At 44.2% G+C, this 25,448-nt stretch overlaps 1 protein-coding gene across 3 annotated transcripts in view; it reads left to right on the top strand.

Annotated features, from left to right (window-relative positions):
* The window catches only part of LOC142503183 (monocarboxylate transporter 1-like), a 46,416-nt gene extending 23,118 nt beyond the window's left edge, over positions 1–23,298 (top strand). For 2 of the 3 annotated variants that reach the window (XM_075615284.1, XM_075615285.1), the window contains exons 2-5: positions 14,506–14,760; positions 16,790–16,933; positions 20,867–21,724; positions 22,911–23,298. In XM_075615284.1, the coding sequence (XP_075471399.1) occupies positions 14,544–14,760; positions 16,790–16,933; positions 20,867–21,724; positions 22,911–23,161 (1,470 nt within the window). In that variant the 5' untranslated portion in view covers positions 14,506–14,543 and the 3' untranslated portion in view covers positions 23,162–23,298. Of the gene's footprint in view, positions 1–11,177; positions 11,243–14,505; positions 14,761–16,789; positions 16,934–20,866; positions 21,725–22,910 lie in introns of those variants that run through there. The other variant, XM_075615286.1, reaches the window with a different exon arrangement.
* The last annotated feature ends 2,150 nt before the right edge of the window (positions 23,299–25,448 follow it).

The raw sequence follows: 25,448 nt of genomic DNA, 5'->3' as shown, positions 1-25,448 counted from the left end.
CCAGGCTGGCGCCCTGGATGGCTGCCCCATCTGTCCGGTTTAGCATTTGTGTGCTAGTTAGTACGCAGTGAAGGGTATTTGTTTTATGGTTTCAGTTTGGGTGTGTTTCCGCGAGTGTCTGCATAACACCGGCCTTCCCAGATGCGTATGGAATGCAATTATTAAGAAATCATGGAGTTTGCCAGAGTTACCAAGACTCGGACCGAGTTCAGGTCACCTGTTTGTGTGTTGCTTCACGGTGGGGGCAATAACATGCATTATTGGTGCATGTGAGTTATTGGGGTGGGGGGGGGGGCTGGCATCAGGTTAATGCCAGAAGGCTACTAATCGAGTGTTTTGTGAGTTAGCCTGAGATCATGTTGAGGAGGTGGTTTGGCTGGATGGTTTGTACTGTATCTTACATGGGAGATCAATACAGGAAAAATGGAATAAAGCCATGGCTAAATTAGTATCAGATGTAATTTGAGCACTCAAGTAGGTGTGGTAGAATGCTTGGTGAGGGGGTTAGCTTGGCCATTTAAGACGTTTAATGGACTCTCTGGTGGCGGTTGTTTCAGGATACACACTGGGCCCATAAATATCAAGTTGGGCATACTGCCCGGTTAATAATCGGTGTTCAACCCAAGTAAGGACACTGTCAAAGATATCTCTGATGGGACTTGCACTAACTCTGGTCTCTCTCACTACCAGCCGTTCTTCCACTGGGACTGCTGCTGCCTGCTAGTGATTTCTGCAGAGAACTCGCTAAGGATCCTGATTATTTAATGCTCAGCAGCTGTTCCTCATTCCTAGTCAGCCCTTTATAAAACTCCTTTGCCTGTTTCTTGTGGTTCTTCCATGTGGCCAAGCTCATTGCCTCTTCCTGTTGCTGTTACCAGACCCTCTTGGACCTCACTTCGCTTGCCTCTCTCCAGCCCTGGCAGAGGCATGTTTACTGACCATCGCTACCCGTCTGCTAGCCTGCCCCAGCCATTGGACTCCAGCCCCGGAGTTGCTCTCAGTGATAGCGGTTGGTGGTGGAAGCGCCTCCCACTAGGTGGGGTAAGGCTTTACGGGTGTTGCCAGTTTAGCAGTATTTTATTGGGGCACCAGTATTAAGTTTGAATAGCTATTGTGCATTGTGACGGTAACTTTGTGACAGACTATTAATAATACACACCAAAAATATACCTGGGTTGAACTGAACGAGGCTTAGATATGATAAAATATAATTTATTCCTTGAAAAAGGCGAACACACGAGATATACAAATAACAGGCAAACTATGCACTTACTTAGAGTTGGGAATGATGAAATAGTCAGAAATCGTGACTAGCAGTTCATACAGCAATCTTGAATATCACAGAAGACACGAAAGACCATAGCCATAGGCTGAGCCTGGTTCTTATACAATTATTTCCCATTGAACACAACCTAAACCCAGCCCCTCTCATAAATCAGTGGTGAGGTTGACAGTTTTCCCCAGAGTAAAACTCCTCCCACCCAAGGACGTTTAAAAACTGCTTTTCCTATCTAAATAACTTCATAACTTCAGTTCAGTAATACTTACTGGCACGCAAGCATATTAATACATTCCGGCACGCATGACGCTCCCAATGAGACTAAATATTACCGTGTAATATTAAAATTAAGAGAGATATTAATATCTGTCTCTTAGTACCTGCTAGACATCATGTGTCTGTAATCCTTATGTGCGAATCAGTCCCACGAATACACATATGTAGCTGTTAGCACATTCAGCCGAGGACATCTCATAATATTCTTATATTTAATAAGGTCACTCATTCTGATATCTCCTTGGGTAACCGCACCCCTGGCCCCCATAACCCCTTGTCAATAAATCCTTTGAAGCAGGGACTCGTGTGTAGAGAACATTTGTCACAGGTGCTAGATTTCACACCCAATGCTCCAGACATGGGCCTAGCTGTCTCTACCAGCAATATACCCTTGGTCTGCCAATTAGGTATTATCATACTATACACTAAACCCCCTCGGTACTTTTCACACCCAACTTCAATCAAGCCTTTTGATATTTCTGAAAAGACACCACACATATTTGTATTTTCCTAAACTGTAGCTCATTAACCCCTTAAGCCCCAGTGTGTGTGTGGTGCAGACACTGGCACAGAAACAATACATTTATACAGGGGAATAAACAGTTGGATGGCTGAAGCATCGCAAAAACACATTACTGGACCCCAGTCCAGTTAACCCCTTGCTTCCCAGGTGAGAGTAGAGGGTGGCCAAATGGGGTGTAACCCCTTTTTATCCCGGGCCAAATCCTCTCTCTCATGACATGCATCTCTTGCCTCCCTCCATTAAATGCGGGATTTGGTTTAGCTGAAATGTATCGTTTGATGCATACAGTATATAATACTATTAAATATAATCTAACGGGCATATTTTGAGTTTCCGTTTTGTTTTACCTAGTGCCACATATGACTATATAAATATTTGCAGGCAGGTTTCAAAGAGATGGAATTGATCGCTTTCTTGCTTAACCACGCACTGTGCAGCCTTTGGCATCACTCATATATGTGCCTGCTTAACTCGCTCACTGCATCGTATGATCCCAGTCTATTTCCCAGTGCACTTTGTGCTGCTCTGTGATGTTTTTTTAATCATTCTTAACTTTGACCTAGAAAGAAATATCACATAGAGTCAAAGACTGTCAGGTCTATGCAGGTAAAAACTGATTGGGTCATAAAGGTTGCTCAGGTTTCCAGCCTGATAAAAAATCTTTAGACTCAATTTGAGTGGGAGGCATTAAACTTTGCACGATTTGCTCTTGCTCTGTTCTATTTATATCTTCGTTAGAATATGTCTAACGCGAGTCAGCATTTCTGGCAGCTAGCGCCGGGGTGTATAATCACAGCGTTTGCGGACTACTGCCTCTTTAGCCATATGCTAATGAGGGCCCTAATGGATATTCTTTATACATATAATTAGCTTTGTAGATACCTGTTAAACTCAGGAACACTAACGTCCATTACCTATTTAGGTAATGTCATGTTATTGGCCCTGATTTAACAGCTCTGTGGATCTGTCATTATATGCCCCCCAAAATGATCCACATATGAAGTGGGGTACGTCTAACATACTGCATCAGTTGTTAGAAACTGTTCTTGCATATACCGTAACTCTTCTCCAAAACATAGAGCTTGCGTTGTAAGAGATGTGTGCAGAGGTATGCAATGGAGACCGTTTTTAAGGTGAAATTAAAATAAGGCTTTATTGCGCCTGTTCCTTTTAACACAGCAAAACATATGAAAACAACAAACGCCTGTCCCTGTTTAAGGGCTAACTTATTTCCCCAGTCCCTTTCTCCAGGGCTGGAGGGATACTCCCATTACCACCCTATTCCCCAAAGTCTCAAGAGATACCTTAAAGCAGGTGGCCCTTCATGTCAGTCTCTGGTAGGTTCCTGGGTCCCCTGTGTCCAGGAATATAGGTATTTGGGTGTCTTGACTCAGCAGAGCTTTTCTGCTCAAGACCTCTTTCCTCTTGTCAGCACCCTTGTGTACTGAGGAAAATCTCCTTCCTGTTTTTGGGAACAGGCTTTTTCACAGAGTCAGCATTAGGCAGGTCAAGTGGTTGATTGCAGGTGTGCAATTAACCAGCACACTGCTGGATTAGAGGCAAGCCTGTTAACAGGGATAAGACCCTGTTACATACCTCCCCTGTTTGTGGGAAGCTCGGGCTTACCATGGCCAAAGCCCATCCTTCCACTCATTCGAGATATCTCTGTGACTTGAATGAGAGTGGATGGAGGAAGAGAACCCTCAGTCCCGCTGGGATTGGAGCCCTTTCTCCAGTTTATTTGTGTCTCCTCCCGAAGGTGCTTGAGATCAGCACTCCTCAGTCGCTTGAGGAGAACTTTTTCCAAGTAAAGTCTTTTTACCGAGTGCGCGGGCATGAGATTTCCCTTGCGTCGGGCGCTCCTCTTTTTGTAGGCATATTGTATGGCGACAGTTGCAAAGCGTTTGAGAGTAACCCTTTGAGTTTTCCGCTCTTGAAGCTGTCCTTCTGCACTCTTTCCACTCCATGGTGTTGCCAGTTCAGCTTCTTTGGGATTGAGTTGCAATTCCACCACCAGAGAATGTCCCATCTTTTCAGCTTCATCCACTAAGGATTCTTCTGGTTTTGATTCTGCACGTATACCTTTCTGTTTTGCCTGTTGCCATCTGAAGGTTTTGCTAGTGCTTGCTTAGGTGGTTTAGACTTTGCAACCTTGTTTTTCAGATGAGCGGTGTTCCCAGCTTTCACTGTATCCTTTTTCCTTTGTTTCTTTGTGGCTGTGGGATACCGACGCTTGGTCAGGGTCAATACTTGTCCTTGTAGTACTGTCATCTGCGAGAGATCCCTGTATTTTGAGTGCGTCTTGCAAGTCTGTTCTCAGGGAATTTATCTGCGCACTTTGCTTTCTCTGAGTTTGTATCAGTGTCTCCTTCATATTCTGGAGCTCTGTAATGTTTGTCGTCAAGGTTGCCGCTGCGTCTGTTTTCTCCTTGGTGTACTGACTCAAGGAACAGACTCTCTGTCTCTCTAGCTCTTGCTCCATTTTCTGGGCCTTCTCCCGCTCCCTCTCATACAGAGTCACCTGGTATCGAAGCTCCGCCTCCAACGATGCTCTGGTGACATGCAGCGTGGCCTTTAGCTCCTCATACTGCTCTGTGGGGACACACAGGGTATTCAGACGTTCCTGCAGCGTTTGTACCTCTTTAGCAGCCTGCAGATTTTCTTCCTGCAGAGTTCGCTGCTTCTCCTCTGTATTCTGGAGGTGTGTATGCAGACCTTGTAGTTGGTTCTGCAGTCGGTGCTCTGCTTCAACCTTTTCACCTTCCAGAAGTTTCTTTATTTTTTCCAACTCGTGGAGCTTTTCATTCTTTCCATTGACGTGGTCTGTCAACTCAGAATTTTCTTTTTTTAATCTTAAATTTTCTCTTTTTCCAGTCTCTGTAATATTCAGGGCCTCCTTGTAGTCCGTCTTCTATTTTCGCACCTCTGCTTGGAGACCGACTGTCTCCTGGCGTGAGACTTCCATCTCTAGGTTGAGGGTCTCAAGCTCCTTCTGAGAGACTTTGAGATCTATATTAAGATTGACAATAGTTTTTTTAGAATTGTCCAGCTCCTCAGTGAGACTGTGAAGTTCCTTTTTGGAGACTTCCAGTTTTGTCCGGCAGCTGCCAATCTCATGGTGTGAGTCATCCAGTGCTGTGTGGAGATTATGAACCTCTTTCTGGGATATGTCCACCTCTGTCCGGACACTGTTGACCTCCTGGTGTGAGGCATTCAGTTCTATGCGGAGAGTGTGAACCTCATTCTGAGAGACTTCCACCTCTCTATGGCACTTGCGAACTTCTTGATGAAAGACTGTAATCTCCTTCAGTGCCTCCTCATATTTCTGCTTCAGATTAGCAATCAGTCTCTCAGATTTGCTCTGTTTTTCATCCATGGCGGTAATAGTAACGTTTGCTATATCTAGGTCTGTCCTTAGATCCTCCAAGTCGGTCCCGGATTCAGAATACAGTGTGAGAACAGTCTCCTGTAGCTCAGCATTATCTTCCCTCTCCAGTTTCAATTGTTCCCGGAGCAGATCACAGTCACGCCTGGCAATTTTCAGGGCATTTTCAGGGCTGGTCAAGGGATCGTCACTCATTGGTTCCGGCTCCGCTTCCCTGGTATGGTTGGTTGAGGGTTTCTCACTACTAGCACCGGACAGACAATTCTTTGGGGTACACGATTTCTGCCTTGGGCAATCTGGATATTCGGTCATCCGCGGGACGAATTCTCCATTTTCTCTTGGCTGCAGGGCATCTCGGACCCCCTTTTCCTCCGCGGGATCTGCAGATGTATCTGTTCTTTCCACGGTAAGTGAAGACCCTTTTTTCGTTTTCTTTTTCTGCCTTTTTGTTTTTGACGACTCCGTCCATCAGGGATATTGGGGTCTCTGTCTTTATTTGAAATTTCAGCAGCTTCACTGTATCCGCCATGTTTTCCTTGCAGTTGCGTTAGTTGGCGTAAATATTCAGCGATCTGCTGTTCCCGCTCTTCCTCCTGCCGATCACATTCATCATCATAGAGAGCGGTCTTTTTGGTTCGTACCGAGTTTAGGCACCCCCACCATTCTTGGGGTGTTCTGTGGGTGTGATTCGGTTCGGGTTCGCCGTAAGAGATGTCTTCCTCCCTATCGGACTGAAAGGGCCACTCTTCCGTGGGGTAGGGTTCGTTACAGGAACGCCGCATCTTATCCTCCATTTTGGGGCTATCAGGTGTATTTTTATTCCCGACCTCAGGAGGCGCTATTGCAGCTGTTATCACTGTATTTGCTAGAACCCCAAATTGTGGTAGTCCTACAGGTGTGCATATTTTGCTTGTAGAGGTCGCAGCTCTCACAGGCATCTCTGTAGACTTTTTCTTCCCTTGGGTAAGTTTTACAATATTAGCAGTGCTGTGCATGCATTCACTCTCATCGTCTGAATAAGGCCTTAAGGGACACTGCTCTGTGTGGTGGGGTTCTTTACACCAGGAACACATTTTCTTCCCCATTTTTGCAGGGTCTGTATTTGACTTCAGCTGGGCGGCCATTTTAAATTCCCAGAATCAGTACTTTACGTCGGTCACCGTCTGTAAAAGTTTCCCTGCTTCAGCACAGTCTTGCATCAATTTTCACACTTTTCTGCATATACTCCATTCACAGCTGTTAGTCCTATGCGGTGTGGCAGCCTTAACTTCCAGAATCAGTACCGTTTGTGGGTCACTGTCTGTATTCACTGCTTCAGCGCATTTTTTTTTTTTTTAAAGAAAACAATAAAAAAGCCTAGCTCCTCTGGAGCGCTAACTCACTTCTTGAACTCTGACTACGGCTGGAAGGCAAAGCCCCTTTTTCAACAACCATATTACACATTATTGTGATAGGCAAGTAAGGTTTACCTACTTCAGCAGTCTCTCTCTCTCCTCTTGGGATTGGGGAAAAGAGTCCATCTGTGGTTTTGTGGCTTTCTTCAGTGCAGTGTAGATTTCCTGCCTGGATGTGTATCCCTTTAATTCTGGTCCCTGCTGCATGCAATTCTTTGCTTTGTTGTTCAGGCTGTTTGCAGGAACTATATGCGGGAAAATAAGCACAACATTTTTCACAGGCAGTGCAGTTTTGCTGCCTGGTTGTGTTTCTTTGGTTTTGTTACTCAGACTGTTTGCAGGAACTATTCAGGAAAAAGCACAAACATTTTCACAGGCAGTCTCCGGGGCCCCTTTGAACTTCAAGGGTCACCTCTCATCCCACTTCTGACACCATATGTAAGAGATGTGTGCAGAGGTATGCAATGGAGACCGTTTTTAAGGTGAAATTAAAATAAGGCTTTATTGCGCCTGTACCTTTTAACACAGCAAAACATATGAAAACAACAAACGCCTATCCCTGTTTAAGGGCTAACTTATTTCCCCAGTCCCTTTCTCCAGGGCTGGAGGGATACTCCCATTACCACCCTATTCTCCAAAGTCTCAAGAGATACCTTAAAGCAGGTGGCCCTTCATGTCAGTCTCTGGTAGGTTCCTGGGTCCCCTGTGTCCAGGAATATAGGTCTTTGGGTGTCTTGAACTCAGCAGAGCTTTTCTGCTCAAGACCTCTTTCCTCTTATCAGCACCCTTGTGTACTGAGGAAAATCTCCTTCCTGTTTTTGGGAACAGGCTTTTTCACAGAGTCGTCATTAGGCAGGTCAAGTGGTTGATTGCAGGTGTGCAATTAACCAGCACACTGCTGGATTAGAGGCAAGCCTGTTAACAGGGATAAGACCCTGTTACATGCATCTAAACACACGTTTTACTACGTTTATGCACAGACCCTGTAGACGATGTAGAGCTGAAGACAGGAGACTTGCTTTCGGAAAAATAACAGGTTTTTATTCAGCTGAAGTTTCACCGACATAAAATACAGGTTTTTTCTAGGCAAAGTTCCGCTTCCCCAGCGTATGAAAGTCCATATACGTCTATTGATATCTATGTAGAAAGATACCAAATGTCCCTATGCAGTAAGGACACGCACCTGGTCTGTAAGCAGACAAGGAAGAGAGACATAAACGCTTCCCTTTCCTGTCTTTTAACCCCTTGCAACACTCAGCTGGGCCTGAGTAGTTCTGCCTTCCTCCAGGAAGGGCTTAACCATTACATGGCCGACACCCAACAGCCCTAGCTGTTCTTAACAGGCTAGCCCCAGTTACAGACCCTAATATGATAAAAGGGGCAGTGTATGGGCTTTTCCCCTTTAAAGGTATTTACCCTACCCCCGCCCCTCCCTTATTTCTTCAGAATATTAAATATATTGACTGAAAACTCGACAACTGGGAGTCATATTGACACGTAGGAGATGTGCACAGAGGGTAACACCAGAGACGTTTTTAGGAGAAAATTATATGTAGGCTTTATTAGGCAGCAGCTTTAAACAGAAAACCGCTTCATATCAGCAAAACAAAGCGAGAGTCGAAAATAATAACCAAGCCTAACCTCATGTAGGGGACTCGCGAACATTCAGCAGTCCCTATCTGAGGGCTGGAAGGCTAGGCATCTTACCAACTTTTTGACACAAATCCCAAAGAGAGGTGTAGGTAGGGTGCTCTCCACGTTAGTCCAGGGTCTGTGGTGGTATCTGTGGGGTGTTCCCTCTGGCAGGTTCCAGGGACTGGTGTTGTCTGGAACAGTCTCTTTATTAGGATGGAACCCTCGAAGGTAGCATGGAAACTCACAAAAGACAGAAGTCAGAAATATATATAAGAACTGATAGAATTTAATATAACACAAAAATAACAAGACAGTGAAAACAAAATTGAGTCTGCAATAATGTGCAGAACTGTAACAAAAAGCGATGGTATCTAACTAATAAACATGAGACAATATTGCTCAGTGAAAAAACAGGACAAGCAAGATAAGCTGCAAGGAACTACAGTGCTAAATGTAACAGCAATAAATAGCAAGGCAAAAAGATAATATACAGAGGGACAAAAATAGTGCAAAGGGAATAAAAAACAAAAAACTAGAATGTACCTGAATGTCAGTAGAACTAGGAGCCAGAATGAAGCAGAACAGGGAAAGACCCAGCGCTAAGAAAAAAGAATAAAGTGACTCTTGGCCTGTAAAACATAACTTTTTACAAGCAAAGACCAAATATGATGGGTGGGGTTTTATAGCCAACTTAGGATAGCAGCTGGCCTCATTAACTATTCTAGTTCTAACCGGACAGTCAGAACCTAACTCCTCTCTGTGCCCTACAAGTCAGCGAGGGGTACTGTGTGAAGGAATCATGACACTCTTCCCATGGAATCTCTCTGGCAGAACAGACTCACTCTCTCTCTCTCTCTCTGTGTGTGCTAGAGATCTTCTCCTTGCAGTCAATGCTGCAGACATTTTAAAGGAATTATCGAGCCAGCTGAGCAGGTTAATTAGTACAGTCTCCTCTGAATTAACATGCTCAGTGCTGGGCTCTCCACACAGGTTTTCCTGGAAAACTACTTCAACAGGGAAGGTACCCTGTTACATTCCTCACCTGTTTGTGTGTAACTACGACTAGCCATGGTGGAAACCCCGTGCCTCCACTCTCTCTTGAGCCCTTGGTCGAGGGAGAACGCTTGAGAGAGAGAGACCACATATTTATTCTGGGGTTTTCACCAGAGCAAGTCTTCTCTTAAGGCAATCCTTGTTCCTACCAGCAACTTTGCTTTCTATCGCTCCATCAGTTCATGACCATGATATGTGGCCGTGGTTGAGGAGGACACTGGTGGCAATGTCCTTGTAGCCAGTGTATATATAATCTGTGTCTTCATGTAAACGCTTGAATTCAGTGCGCTTAAGTCGCTCGCCGAGGACTTTTCCCAGCACTGATTTTCCATAATGTGCTTAGCTTCCTCAACTCTGCAGAGGATTTCTCACTTAAGCTTCTTTTTCCATTTTACCAAATCTTCTTTTATTCACTTGGCAATAATAATACTAACTAAGTAACATACAATAAGCACTTGACCTAAAAAAACAAATAAGGGGGTAACTCACTTGGCAATGAGTATTTTCCTGCGTCATGCGATCTTTTGTTCCTTGTCACTACGGTGACCACCCGTACCTGGCATGATATCAGGCAGGTCAACCTTGGCAGAGTTTTTATCAACTCTGATTGTCCCTCGTGGTATCTATGTTTGACAGTCGGCAGACTTGCAGTATAGTCTTGGGCTGGGTCTCTCTACTACAGTAGTACCATGTTGAAGCTCCTTCAGTACCAGAGGAACCCGGCTTACAGCTTCCTCATCCATCATGGGTTTATCCTCAATAAGTCCAACCCCCCCTTATCAATGATTTGCTTTTGATTCAGGATCCTTAAATTCCAATAAATCAATGTTGTTTTAGTTCTCCTCACACCTAACCATACCTGTGGCCTTTCTTTTTTGTAGTTGGCAAACCTGTAGTCTTGTGCCTTTTTTCCTTGCAAAAGCAAGTAAACAACTAGTATTGCATCTTTAGTGACGTGATCACAGATACAGTTCTGTTTAATACTAACCAAAGACTGAATTTTTATAGCGGCTATTTCCTTTTGAGGAATCTGAATTGGGCCATGTTGGCACAGTAGCATGGCTGGATTTGTATTGCGCTTTTCAGTTGTAATTTTATTATTTTATACTGAATTTTGTGGAAAGCCGAATGTAGCACTGAGACGGCATTGCGGGTCCGCTCATAGCAACGCACAGCTTGCTTGGTTGCAACATAGGACCTACAGTATATCTGGAATGAATCATACAAGCAGCTTCTTTCATTTTCCTGTAGCATCTTTGTATTGTATTGTATGTCTTTATTTATATAGCGCCATTAGTGTACATAGCGCTTCACAGCAGTAATACATGTGGTAATCAAATAAATAACAGATAATATAAATATCCAATCCAATGTCTTTGCTGCAGACACTTCCTAATATATGACTGGAGCGCAATTACACATTGATTGAAATGTTCACAACTCTTTATTTGTCATTGCATTCTCTACATTGACTGGAGAAGGCAGACTGCTTTATTCTCGTGATAAAGCTGATGAGCTGTATGACGACCGCTGCAGAGCATTTGCATAGATTCCTCTCTCTCTCCAACCTTCCTTGGATAAGAGCTCTGTAGTGTTTCTGACATGTTTAAATGCTTCTCTTCTTTCTTTCAGAGTTGGTTCTGATCTGAGAGACTTTAGGGATTTGCTGTTTTCCTGCTGAAAGGCTCTGTCTCTAGGTACCCTATCACACATGCCAAATTTGGTTTCTCTTTGTTTCCGCATCATTAGGTAGTTCACAGCAGACTTTTATTAATTATAACCTTTATAAAAAAAACAAGGGGATTCAATGAAGTAGTTACAAATCTGTGTGCTGTAATTATCAGTTTGTCTCTGAGATTTCTGCCAGCTATAACTTGCCACTGTTTCTTTTCCATAGACGAAACAGGGACAGCTTCATGTCCCACCCTTTTCAATATACAATATACACGCCTAACATTTCCTGTGGCCAAATGTTGCCTGGGTAAAAGTACCATTGTAAACCACAGCCGTGGGTAAAGCTTCCAGTTGTTTAACCCTTTGAATGTCCCATGACGTAGCCACCACATGCTGTGGTCTGGCACTCCAGGGGTCCCTATGACATAGGGTGTCTTGGCCAGAGCAGGAACGGAAGAGGAGGACACCGCCTCTTCCATTCACATCATCAATGATACCACAATCACGCGATCGCTCCACATGGTCGCGATGTGAGGGGGCTTTGGCACGCTGGTTCTTCGGCCCCACAAGCACTCTAGAGGTTAAATTAAAAAATCAGTGGACGAAATGGGATCAAACTCAAAGGCAGCTTTACTGTTTTACTTACAGACCTCAGATCTAATGACTTGTTTAGAGCACCAATCCTTCTTTACATCCTTTATTGCAGTTGCAATAAAGGGAAAGCATTCATCCTTTTTTACACCTTCCCTACAGTTTTTAACATTGTTATACAATGTGGTCCATTTTTAACTAAGCAGTTGTCTGCCACGAGACACCTTTGGGCACTGGAAGACCTCGTACAGACCATTGACTTCAATTGGCTAAAAGGTGTCTTCCAATGACGGAAGGTGCCTTGTGGCAGAAGGTTGCTTATAAATATGGCCCTGTATTTAGTCCTACATTTAGGGTATGCAATATGCAGTTGCATTAAAGTGAAAGACATGTCACAACTTCTCTACTATTTGTTTACGTTTGATTCATAATTGAAGATGCATTTGCATATGTAGACTCAAAGCCCTAACTACAAAAGAAAACAACTATCAGAGAATACAATAGAGAATGTGAAGAATTGATCCCTTCATGGGGTCCTGGACCAAGAGACATCTTAACAAAGGACTAAGGGAATCTTGGGTCAAGGTAGATGGTACTGGGTCTTTAGGGAAAGGTAATCTAGTGGTAACATCTCTACCTTTAAAGCATGTGAACCTAGTTCGAATCCCTATGCCGGATGCTGCTGACCTTGGACAATTCAAATTAGATTGTGGGCAGGAATGTGAAATTTCCATGTCAGTGTATAGTACAGAGTGCAATTATGTAAGAAACGTTGTAATTTTTCATTAATACACCAGCAATCTTTTCCACATGATGTCAACAGCGTTTTGCTCCAGTGCTCTGCTGCATCCAGGCACATTAACACTAATTGTATAATGTCTATGAAAATTGTGCAAGGCAGAACGAGAGAGAACCAGTCTGGCAGTAACAAAGCCAATACAGCTCTGTGACAGAACAAATAACATGCATTCATCAGCAGCAAAGGAAAGGGCAGTTAACATGTGGACTGTACTAGCAATGGAGACTGTGATGGCAGATACACTAGATATGTTTAAGAAAAGGTTAGACATATTTTTAGAAAGGAAAGGTTTATAGGGAAATCAGTTAAACATGGGAAGTCTATTGATCCCGGGAGAAATCTGGTCATTATTGGAGTCAGGAAGGAATTTATTTTTCCCCTTCTGAGACATCATTGGCTAATGTTTCACTGGGGTTTTTTTTTCCTGCCTTCCTCAGGATTAATACAAAAACAAATATAGGATGAGTATCTCAGTCAACTAAATGTAACATATGTTGAACTCAGTGGACATAATGTCTTTTTTTTTTAATCTCATCTACTCGTTCCCACTTCCTAAAGCTCAGCAGATATATGATGGCCTCAGCGTCTTGTCCTATTTTCCACTTCAGCAAACCGATAGAGCGTTCCCATGCAGCACGTTCCATAGCTTTGTAGTGTCAGTGCAGCGCCGCATGCCAGAGTAAGCAGGAACAGGCTCACTCTGTGTCATCTGAAAACAGTTTTCTCAGGTGATGACTGCTGTGAATAAATATGCCAACTCTGGCAGTCGGGCACAAAGCACATCTCAGACCCATCAGCTGAGACCTCAACTATTTATTTTTGAACTGGCGATTTGGGATGTTATCACTAGTAAAAACACCACAGTAATAATAATAATAATGATAATAATGATAATAATAATAATAATAATGATAATAATGATAATAATAATAATAATAATAATGATAATAATAATACTGCTATGGAGAAATCTGATTTCCATTACTGGGTTAAGGAAGGATTTTTTCTCCTTTTATGAGATGTAATTGGCAAATGTTTCACTGGGGCTTTTTATTTGCAGTCCTCTGGATCAATAGAATTACAAAAACTGGATGACTATCTCACCCAAACAGAATTTAACAAAGGTTTAACTCGATAGACAAATGTCTTTTATCAACCTAAACTATTAAGTAACAGTATTTTTCTAATACATTGCCCACAGTGTCTGCAGCTTTGTACCTACCGTCGAATTTTGCAGGCATTATAAGTCCCTGCCTTAAGGAGCTTATAGTCTAATTTTGTCTGGGGCATAGGAGGATAAAGTGACCTGCCAAAGGACACTAGGATTCCCCCCGTGGTCACCCACTTCCAAGGCAGTATTCTTACCGCTAAGATAGTCCTTCAGCCCATAGCTGCTGTGGTCCTGTTTTTGAGTTGAGGAAATTTGAAACAATCCATTAAGAAAGTTTTATACTATATTTATGCGGTACAGCAGAAGAGCGCAAACTTGGGGGGCGCACCCCCCACGTGGGATTTTCTGGGGTGCGCAGCAGTTACAGAGGCCCCACACTTCTCTGAAGGCATTTCAATTAAATGCTGGGGGACCTCGCGAGGCCTCTGTAACTTTACTTACCTTGGCTTCCAGCGGCGTGTCTACATGGAAACCCGGTTGTCAAATGATGCTGCGGGGTCACGTGATGTCATGTTGTCATGGCAACGTGCCGTCACATGACCCTGAGGCGTAATTTGACACCGGAGCCGAACAGGGGGTGGTGGGACGCAAGCAGGGGGGGGAGAGCAAGCAGAAGGGTACAGACTGGGGGAGTTTGCTAGAAAGTTAGATTCTCCTATGTAGACCTAATATGATAATGGCATTTGTTATATATTTGTTTTAATACCTTCTTTTTTTTCCCTCAGGTTTTTGAACTATAGAAGAGGTCCTGTGTTTTAGGAAAATGGCACCAGCCGTTGGAGGCCCTGTGAGTTACCCCCCGCCAGAAGGGGGCTGGGGCTGGTTTGTGGTCATAGGGGCATTTGTGTCCATCGGCTTCTCGTATGCCTTCCCAAAATCCATCACAGTTTTCTTCAAGGATATAGAGGTGATCTTTGGAGCGACAAGCAGTGAAGTGTCCTGGATTTCTTCCATCATGCTGGCTGTTATGTACGGTGGAGGTAAGCCTGGTGCAGTAACATAACTGTAACATGTAATGTGGTGAAGAGAAAACTATTGGGCTTGTACTGCCACTCAATAGTCTTAGTCTAGTCCATTAATGACCTCCAATTACATAGTTACATAGTTACATAGTAGATGAGGTTGAAAAAAGACATGTCCATCAAGTTCAACCTATGCTAAATTTAGACAACAGATACTTTATCCTATATCTATACTTACTTATTGATCCAGAGGAAGGCAAACAAAAAACCCCATTAAGGGGGAAAATGTATTCCTTCCTGACTCCAAGAATTGGCAATCAGATTAATCCCTGGATCAACATCCTTCCCATGTATACTTATATGGTATATCCCTGTATACCTTTCCCATCTAAAAAGATGTCCAACCTTTTTTTGAACAAATCTATTGTATCTGCCATCACAGTCTCCATGGGTAATGAATTCCACATTTTAACTGCCCTTACTGTAAAGAACCCTTTCCTTTGTTGCTGGTGAAATTTCCTTTCCTCCAACCTTAAGGGATGTCCCCGTGTCCTTAGTACTGCTCGTGGGATGAATAGTACTTTTGAAAGCTCCTTGTATTATCCCTGAATATATTTGTATATAGTTATCATATCCCCTCTTAGACGCCTCTTTTCTAATGTAAATAAATATAATTTAGCTAGCCTCTCCTCATAAGTTAGATTGTCCATCCCTTTTATTAATTTGGTGGCTCTTCTCTGCACTCTCACTAGTTCCATAATGTCTTTTCTTAGAATTGGTGCCCAAAATTGTACTCCATATTGAAGGTGTGGTCTTACTAATGCTTTGTAAAGGGGCATAATTAGGTTTACTTCCCTTCCATCCATTGCCCATTTGATGCAAGATAAGATCTTGTTTCCCTTTGCAGCTACTGCATGACATTGGGCACTATTGCTAAGCCTGCAGTCTACAAGCACTCCTAAAGCCTTCTCCATCAATTAATATCGTATCTAATCTAGTTTGCCCTACTGAGTGAGCTCGGTAGTGTTTGTTTAAGGGAAATTCCATGTGGGTCTAATGGTGGTTTCCAACAGGAGTTCCTAGGAATCTTTGTGATGGAAATGAAACCTGTCAACATAAGGACCTTATATTTGACCTATAAGAGCTCTTTACTTTTAGAGAGGGGACTATTGGACAAGATTCCAAACGTATAGGATAATGTTGAATTCTGGCAATTGGCCTTGGGGTACAACTATAGTAGACTAGCCTAGTTATCAACTTCTCTCTCAACATCAAAGATGTAGGAACCACTTATGAAGTCGCCCTGTTCCGCAGATGGTTTGTATGTCAAAATTCCGTAGTTTAAAATGGTAGAATACCGGAAGCTGCCAGCAAGTCAAATGCTAAATGGCCACGAGGTCTCATTAACTGACTGCCAAACTGAAAACATAACTTTAAAAAAAATGTTTTGAAGGTAGAAATGGCCTTAAAAAAGAAACATCCAGAAATCAGAGGGATGGTCTTAGTGTAAAACTACTGCACTTCTACCTTGGAACACAACTGGTCTGGACTCCAAAATAAAGGGGAAGTGGATTTGCAGTTTCGAAAGTACTGCGTGCTCTCTCAAATTCATGACTCCCTTAATCCTACGAAGGTACTGGGGGAAATAACTTTTTACAGTTACACTCCATGTAATGAACCTTATAGGAGCCCGTGACCCACAACTGGAAATTAAAGGCTTGCAACTGCTTGTTGCTTTAAGATGCCATTCTGCATCAAAAGACATCTGAAATTAAGAAATTCTATGACAATCTTGTTTCATATCAACCTATTTGTTGCTCAAAGAACCTGCAGAACACTTCTTGTAAAGAATGTGTATATACGTTTGCCAGGCAATGTGCCGCCAGACCCTCTGCCCATGTTAATTGATACTTTAAAGCATTACTAAGGACATTTGTAACCAAAGTATTGCGCCAATTTTGACTTGTTTGGCGTATAGTCTGGCTTGTGAACGCAGCAGAATGAGTGTCCCATTTGGATAACATTAACGTGTTTTGAGTCCTTCTAGGTCCCATCAGCAGTGTCTTGGTGAACAAGTATGGAAGTCGGCCTATTGTGATAGCTGGTGGCTGTCTTGCTGGAAGTGGCTTAATTGCTGCCTCGTTATGCAACACTGTGAGTGAACTGTACTTCTGTATTGGCGTTATTGGAGGTAAGAAATCTTTCTGGGGATGAGTAGGGATGGGCGGAACGGTCAAAATACATTCCCCAGACATTCCATTCAAAATCTATTCCACAGTGTAAATTCCGTTGACCTAGTTTAAATCCGTACAGATTAATCCAAAACAACCATTGGATAGAATCGGGTGGATTTTTAGGAATCCAGTCCACGGAAGCCACAATTTATTGCCTGATTGATAAAAATACACACATGGATTAATCCACAGAAATTTCTCCCCCTCCTGTGGATTTAAGCAATGAGGATTTTTAACAATCTGACCACCTTTGACAATCTACCTGTCTCCCCTACAATCTATCCTAAATGCTGCTGCCTGAATCAATCTGCTCTTCCCTAAATCTGTCTCAGCGTCTCACCTGCTGAAATCCCTCTCCTGGTTTTCTATCAAATCCCGCATCTCGCACTCAATTCTCCTCCTCACTTTTAAAGCTTTACACTCTTCTGCCCCTCCTTACATCTCAGCCCTAATTTCACCCTATGCACCCTCCTGACTCTTGTGTTCTGCTCAAGGATGTCTTCTCTCTACCCCCTTTGTATCTAAAGCCCTCTCCCACCTTAAACCTTTCTCAGAGATTGCCCCACACCTCTGGAATGCCCTTCCCCTCAATACCCGACTAGTACCCTCTCTATCCACCTTTAAGACCCACTTGCTTAAAGAAGCACCGTGGTTAATACTATACACATGATACATAAAGCTTGGCCCCCTGCAGACGCACTTACCAGAATGCCCTCCTACTGTCTCTGTACGTTCTTCCTACCAATTCGATTGTAAGCTCTTAGGAGCAGGGACTCCTCTTCTGAAATGTTACATTTATGTCTGTGTCACGGGAGACTCCTGTGGCGGGTAGGATCTCGGTGGCCGGAACAGCACGAGCGTAGTAGGGTTCACAAGCAGGGGTCCGAAGCAGGCGGCAGGTAGCGAAATCAGGAAACAAGCAGAGGTCCGAGGCAAGCGGCAGGCAGCGAAGTCAGATAACAAGCAGAGGTCGGCAACGAGGAGACTGGAACAGGACAGGGGAGCAAGGACAGGTCTGGGGGTAGGGACTGAAAACAGGAACAAACAGGGACAAGCCAGATTACCAGCAAGGTCTTTTACTGTGAACAGACTTCTATAATACAGGTACAGGTACAGAAACAGATCAGGAATCAGAAGCAAGTGCATTAGGAGTCTGACTTCAAGCAAAGGCAAAAACAACAGACAGGAAGCAAGCTATAAAGGACAGAGACAGGAGCAACAAGAAGACAGACAGACAGAGGAACCCAGAGCCAACAGAAGGCAGCAGCACACCCAGTGGACAAGGAAGCTATGGCTAGACAGGAGGTCTAGGCGACCCTGACAGTCTGAAGCACTTATTCCCATGATCTGTTATTTGTATTATTTCCCATTATATATGGGGGATTAAATAAAGAGAAAGGCATGTGTGAGAAAAGAGAAGAGGGAGGGGTAAAAAAGACATGAGGGGGAAATAAGATAAATACATGAGCGAAGAACAGAGAGAATGAGATGAGCAGTGTAAGAAGAGGGTCAAGGTGGGGGGGGGAGAGAAAGTAATGGTGGGGGGGGGAGAGAAAGTAATGCTGGGGATGGAGTGAGACATGCTCGGGGGGAGGGAGCGAGACATGTTGCGGGAGAAGAGACAGGTTCTGTGTGGGGAGGAGAGTTTGTGATGTACCTATCACATCATGGGGACCCTGGAGTGCCAGACCCCATGACGAAGTAGCTAGGTCCTTGGGCACCCAAAAGATTAACTAAGCAATACAAATGCATATGTACTGTATGCATATCTGATATCAATCAAAGCACAACAAACGTATAAGTCCAGATGTAATAATCAAAAGAGCCTATGAACTCCTTGCCCATCTCTTAGGCTGAGGACCCGCTGCAGTCGGCGGCACGCATGGCCGCGGGCCAGCAGCCCCTTACCTCCAGTCTGGTGGTCCCCGCTGCCTCCATCCGACGTGGTTGACTACGTGCTGTGACGCGTCAACCAGCCAGAGCTACAAGCCTCTGGTGTTCTGGAGCGGTGACGCGTCACGTGATACGCAAGATAACCAATCAAAGAGGCGGGGGAGTGGGAGCGAGGGGGGGAGGTTTGCTGAGCTGTGTGCGTTTGTTTGGGTGTGTGTGTTAGATTCCAAATAAGTAGAAATGTTTAGCGCAAATAAAGTAGTTGACAACTAGACTGACACTATATGGTGACGTTACAAACCACTCGCCTTATGTCACGCACCGTACTTAGCCTCACATGTAAGTCAGTGGGGAGCGTAGTGCCCAGTTGCCCCTTTTATACATTACCTGGGTGTTATTGAGGGAGGTGGAACATAGATTAACCCCCCTAGACCTGACTGGTAGCTACCATACATAGCTGCCGGAGTAAGTGAAGTGTTTTTTTTTTATTTTGGCCGGCATTGTGGCCCTGTCCCCATTATGGCCACGCCCACACAGCCCATTTTGGCCACGCCCCCCACACTGAAATAAAACTTAACTGCAGACAGCAGATCACGGCACGGTGCAGTGACTTGCACGCGCCGCCGGCAAGCAAGCCGGCCGTGCGGGCGCATGCAGCGGGACCTTAGCCTTAAGGAGTCTACATCAGATTTGCTCATTTTCACATACCTTGTCAGGGTGCGGGATGCATGCAGGCTGGGCGTATAAAGATGTAATATAGATGGGCACCAGGAAAGGTTATAGTATAAACAGAAGCTTTATTAACAGCCGATTATAATGCTCTTCAGATTGAGACACACTTCACAATTTTAACAGTTCTGATATATTCACAGGGTTTGCACTATTTGTTTCTTCCCTAGGTGACCTTATCTTAATACACTAGGGAGGTACTGAGGCTTGTTTATCTCTGTTAGCTGACTAGTCCCTCTTCTGTATGGTGTATGTAATGTTCCCCTTCTAGTGGGCCCCTGACGGGCTCTGGCTGACATGCATGTTCTCAGGATCAATATCCTGTTACTGTACACTGACCTCTGCTTCCGGGCAGACTGGGTCGGAGTTACCTATGGACCTTCCTCTAGGGGCAGTAATTCCTTGAATATAAATAATTATTAATCTTAGCCATTTCTACTCACACAATCTATGTAGGGCACTTCCCTAACTATAAAACAACAAACAGGGACAGATCAATCCTAGTACATATATCTATACACTGAACACTGAAACCTATTTCCATACTATACAGTGAGGCTCCCCCAACTGCATCTCCCAGGAGCCGAAGTTCTAGAACCTTTGGGCTAACTATATATGCCCATGGTGACGCCACTGATCACATACATACAGAGGGAGTGACTTATTTCCTGCTAAATCACTCTATATACCATGTGATGGGAGAAGGGCGATACTCTGCACTTCATGAGCCCACACAGTTAACCCCTTAAGTCCATTAATGCCTTAACTGACAGTCTTTATGGGGGGCTACACATACAGTATATAAAGTTATAAAGTGCTATCCTAGATCTACTCTAAGACCCATATTCACTAAAGGGTTCTAAACTTTAGCCCAACCTAACTTACATTCAAATTAATAGGAGTTAGGAAGTTGTAAAGCTTTGCACCCTTTAGTAAATATGGGTCTGTCTCTGTCTTTCTGTCTCTCTCTCCTTCCTTTCATGTTTTTACCCCTGCAATTTAACCCTTCCTCTCACCTTTCCTAGCCTGAGAGACAGGCTGTAGCTCCAGCCCCACGCTGCTCTACTTGAGGCCCCACCCCCTGACCCAGGCCCGCCTGCAAAGGAAGGGATTTCCCTCTGCTTCCTTCTGCATCTCAAGTCCGGGTGGGGGTTGGGGAGCGGGAGAGCGAACCCCCCTCCAAGAGCGCGGGTAGACAATATTGGATTATGAATGGCGGATGTCCCCATTTTAATTGACTATCCTAATTTCTCTCTCTCTTTAAACAGGACTTGGACTAGCTTTCAACCTCAATCCAGCTTTGACAATAATTGGCAAATATTTCTTCAAGAAAAGACCAATTGCAAATGGACTGGCTATGGCAGGGAGCCCTGTATTTTTGTCCACGTTGGCTCCCCTCAATCAATACTTCTATAGCATCTTCGGTTGGAGAGGAAGCTTCTTAATCTTAGGTGGCCTCCTGCTGAATTGCTGTGCGGCAGGATCCTTGATGCGCCCTTTAGGGCCAAAGGTTGACTCAAAAAAGAAAATTACCAAAGAGGTATTGGAGGAAGCTGGGAAGAGCGAATTGAAAGGAGACATTGACGCCAACAAAGACCTTATTGATTGCAAGGTCAAGACTAAGCCAACTGTCTTTCAGACTATCAACAAGTTCTTAGACTTGTCTCTCTTCACTCACCGAGGTTTCTTGATCTACTTATCTGGACACATGATTATGTTTTTTGGACTCTTTTCTCCCCTGGTCTTCCTTAGCAACTACGCCAAGAGCAAGAACATTTCGAATGAGTCTGCTGCCTTCCTGCTTTCTATCCTTGCTTTGGTAGACATGGTTGCAAGACCTTCCATGGGGCTTTTAGCCAACACCAAATGGGTAAGGCCGAAGATCCAGTATTTCTTTGCAGTTTCAGTGCTCTATAATGGAATATGCCACGTCATGCTTCCCCTGTCAACAAGTTACCTCGGCTTTTGTATCTACGCTGGGTTCTTTGGATTTGCTTTTGGTTGGCTGAGCTCTGTCCTCTTTGAAACCTTGATGGACTTGGTTGGGGCACAGAGATTCTCCAGTGCTGTTGGATTGGTGACCGTTATGGAATGTTGCCCGGTCTTACTTGGACCACCTCTCCTAGGTAAAACGAAGAATGTCCTTTTTTAAGTATTTGTGTATCTGATATTTTAAAGTTACCAGTGGGAATAGTTTTTACTTTTTTCCATCTCTCGTTCTATAGTTTAACATCCCACTGCCTGGGAAAAACTGTTAAGAAGTCTCATTCAAACGCAGATTTGTCTAAATTCGTAACCATTGAATCTACTGATCCAGAAATAATTTGCTACTTACAACCATAAAGCTGGGAGGTTAAACCAGTCCTTTGTCTATTTTGACACCCATTAAACACTAGCAGAACTCGGTTAATGACATGAGTTAGTTTTTATCCTACTATTCTATGCATATGTTAACACCTGTTTTAGAAGTGTCAGTAATTCAGCTCCACCCTAAGGTCGCGTCCATAGTGCCGGATACTGCGCGAGCTACGTAGCTTGCGCTGAAATAAACATTGGGACGCCAATGCATATGTGCATAGTGGGCGCTAGCACGTGCACATGCGCTACAGGGAGAGCGGCGCTTCGCAATACAAACAAGTTTATGTTTCCAGTGCGACGGCGGGTCACGGAAAAGCGCGGAAGCTAGCGCGTTCTAGTATGGATGCGGCCTAATGCTTTTGACATTGATATGCCCTTGTACTGAAGTTGTTCAAGGGTACATTCCACAAGCTTGTTAAATGACTAAATATATGGTATTATAGTCATGAGATACATGGCTGAATGTACTTTTAAATGCCCATTGTAATTTGATCCATAATGTGGGCCCCAGTTTTCTGTAAAAAGTAGTCAAAAGGCCAATAGCACAGCAATACTTTTTGTGGATACTTGTTGTGTAATACTCTATTTTTGGCAATATAATTGTTCGAATCGAGGACTCACACAATTATAGGTGTTAAAAATCCTAGTTACTCTCAATATTTCAATTTTACTTCCATTATCCAAAAGTTGCATCTCTGCTTGTCCTTAACATGTGCAGTAATCACTTTAAAATAACAAAAATAAAAGCAAAATAATTAAAAATATATATTTTTTTTATAGGCAGGGCTTTAGAATTTTGTATGGGCGAATGGTGATGGTAAAATTAAAGTATTACCTGGGTTCCTACCAAATGGAATATACAATGTATGGCTGCCTTTGTTGTAGGTTAATATAGTTGCTAGTGTAATGTCCTCTTCTGCTTCTAACACTCTTTAACCTCTCTTGGAATTCTAGGTAGATTAAATGATATTTATGGAGACTACAAGTACACCTATCAAGCATGTGGGATAGTCCTGATTGTTGCCTCTATCTACCTCTTAATTGGGATGACCATCCACTACTGGCTCCAGGCAAAGGAACAGAAAGCAGAGCAGAAAAGCCGGGAAGCCAACGCGGAAGAGACGGACCACAAAGTGAATAACGAACCCAATGTCCTTCATCTGAGTTCAGATGATACATTGAAAGAAGATGAAAGCAACATATGAGACTAAATGTTTTACTTGCTATTTCTGGGTGGATAGTCAATGGAAGACTCGAAACACTGATACTACACATTAGTCCTTTAGGATAGATTTTTATTTTTAACCGTAAAATACATATTAAAGAACATTTATGAAAATTATTTCATGCATCAGACAAGCTAAATAAGCCATTGCAATTTTCCTGGTTTTGGTCCCTCTTTAATGCTAATATGAATAACACATGCCTTACACATGCAATCTATTCAAGAACAACATCTTGTTTTTTTTATTTGTTAGTACATTTCCTTACATTTTAACAATAGACCTTTTGCTCACTCGAGTAACTTTATTTTAACACTTGATGGCTTCTGTGATCGTAGCAGTTGACCTTCTTTTGGAAGATTTTATTTAGCAGACCGAATAATAAACCATGCACAACCATTCAATTCTATCTTAGAAGGATACGCATCGGATGGGAATCCGACTCTGCTACAGTACGTCAAACGTGGCAGTTCTCCGCACCTGTGGTAGTCCTTTGCCTTTCCAATGGAGTTTGAGGAAGAGTTCAGCATATGCTCCCTGGTCTTTGCTAAACAGCAAACCTGTTATGTGCTTTACATTGCTTCTACATTACAGATGCTGGGTTTTTTTTTCCTTCTCTCTCAAACGGTCTAGATGTGATTTGCAAATGTAGAGTTCCAGTATTAACGCACAACCTAGGGTAAGTAAATGGCCTAGGCCTTCCCCCTTGAACCCCCTTAGTCTGCTCCTTGTCATCTCCAGCCAGCTGAGGTGCAGAGAGAACTCCCTGCCAGCAATTGCGCATAGAGAGCACTGATGTAGCGCCTGTTCTGGCCCTCCCACATGGCAGCAGCAGGAATTTTTCTGCTCTGCTACTCGTGGGAGCTGTCGGGCCAGTGCGAGGCTGGTAGGGGATGTCCTGCGTGACAGGGAGCGAAGGTGCCGGGGCGCTACAAATGCAGGTCGGCTGTGGAAGCCGCAGGGACACATCCAGGGTAAGTGAAGGGATTCACCCCCTCACTTGCATTCCTTTCCACCTGAGTCCGCTACCTGCCATCTCTGGCCGAAGGCTCCCATGTGACTGCGGCAGCTTGTGAGGAAAAGGGCCATTTTGGCGACTGGGCGAGATTCTCCTTGTGTCAGGTGATTGGAGTCCCTGCATGCCGAGGAGGAAGGTGCTGATCCGTCAGTGTGGTGACAGAAAATACCTGGGAGCTCTCAGACTGAATTCAGATAGATATGAATAGCAATAAAAATGATATTATATTACCATATACAGGGGGCCCCTGCGTCAACCACCATGTAAGTGTACGCCTTCGGAGTCCACTGTCCGCAGCTCAGAAACCCTTAGGGGAACCTTTCCTTGTTCCCCAATTAATGTGACAAAAAAAGGAAATCAAGGGGAGCGCGGGTTAATCAAAGTCTTTTACAGACTTCGATTAACCCGTGCTCCCCCTGCTGATCCGTCAGTGCCGGGCATGCGCTCCCACTTGGCTGACCGCCGAAGTGGCAGTTTGTGAGGGAGGGCCGGAATGGCAACAGGGAGAGATCCTCCGCGTGCCGGGGAGAAAGGCCAGGTAGCGGGCGCTGCATAAACAAGAACTGCCCCTCAATGGGGCCGGGGCCGCTTGCTGCCTTGCCCACCATGTTGTGCAAACAGATTTCCCTGTTACCTGTGAGAACAAAGAGGCCTTCCCCTACAGCTACAACAGAAACAGATAAGAGCCTTTCTTGTTGGACCTATATATATGGTCCATATGATCATACAATACGAGATTTACATCTTATTAATTACACATCTTAGATTCTCAACTCGGTCCTATGAATGCTTTAGTAAGCCAACTATACATCTGCATTCGCTAATATATAGTTGGGGCAGTGTGATATGAAATAGAATGCACTGGGGGGGCCCAATGACATGGGGGGGCTGCTCACAGGCCCCATTGGGGGGGGGGCGGGCTGCACATGGACCCCCATTGGGGTGGGAGGCTGCACTTGAGCCCCCACTGGGGTGAGGGGTGACACCATTGGCCTCCAAGGGCAAGGGGGTAAGGGTCAATATCATGGGCCACACATTATTAGCATGGAGCTCCGGCACAGGGGCAGTGGAGGGGGGGGATACACACGCCCTCCCACTGGGGTTGGAGGATGCACAAGTCCCGCCCCCCCCCCCCCTTGGGTGGGGGAGGTGGCTATACACGCCCCCCAACAAGATTGTTTATAATTTAAGCATGTTGGCAGAAAGTAGGTTCCCTTTGTGCAAATAGCTAACATGTAATGTTTAATTCAG

This window comes from Ascaphus truei, chromosome 9, assembly GCF_040206685.1.
Source record: "Ascaphus truei isolate aAscTru1 chromosome 9, aAscTru1.hap1, whole genome shotgun sequence".
Lineage (NCBI taxonomy): Eukaryota > Metazoa > Chordata > Amphibia > Anura > Ascaphidae > Ascaphus > Ascaphus truei.
The sequence above is the reverse complement of the archived record's forward strand: the minus strand, read 5'-3'. Positions and strand labels throughout refer to the sequence as shown.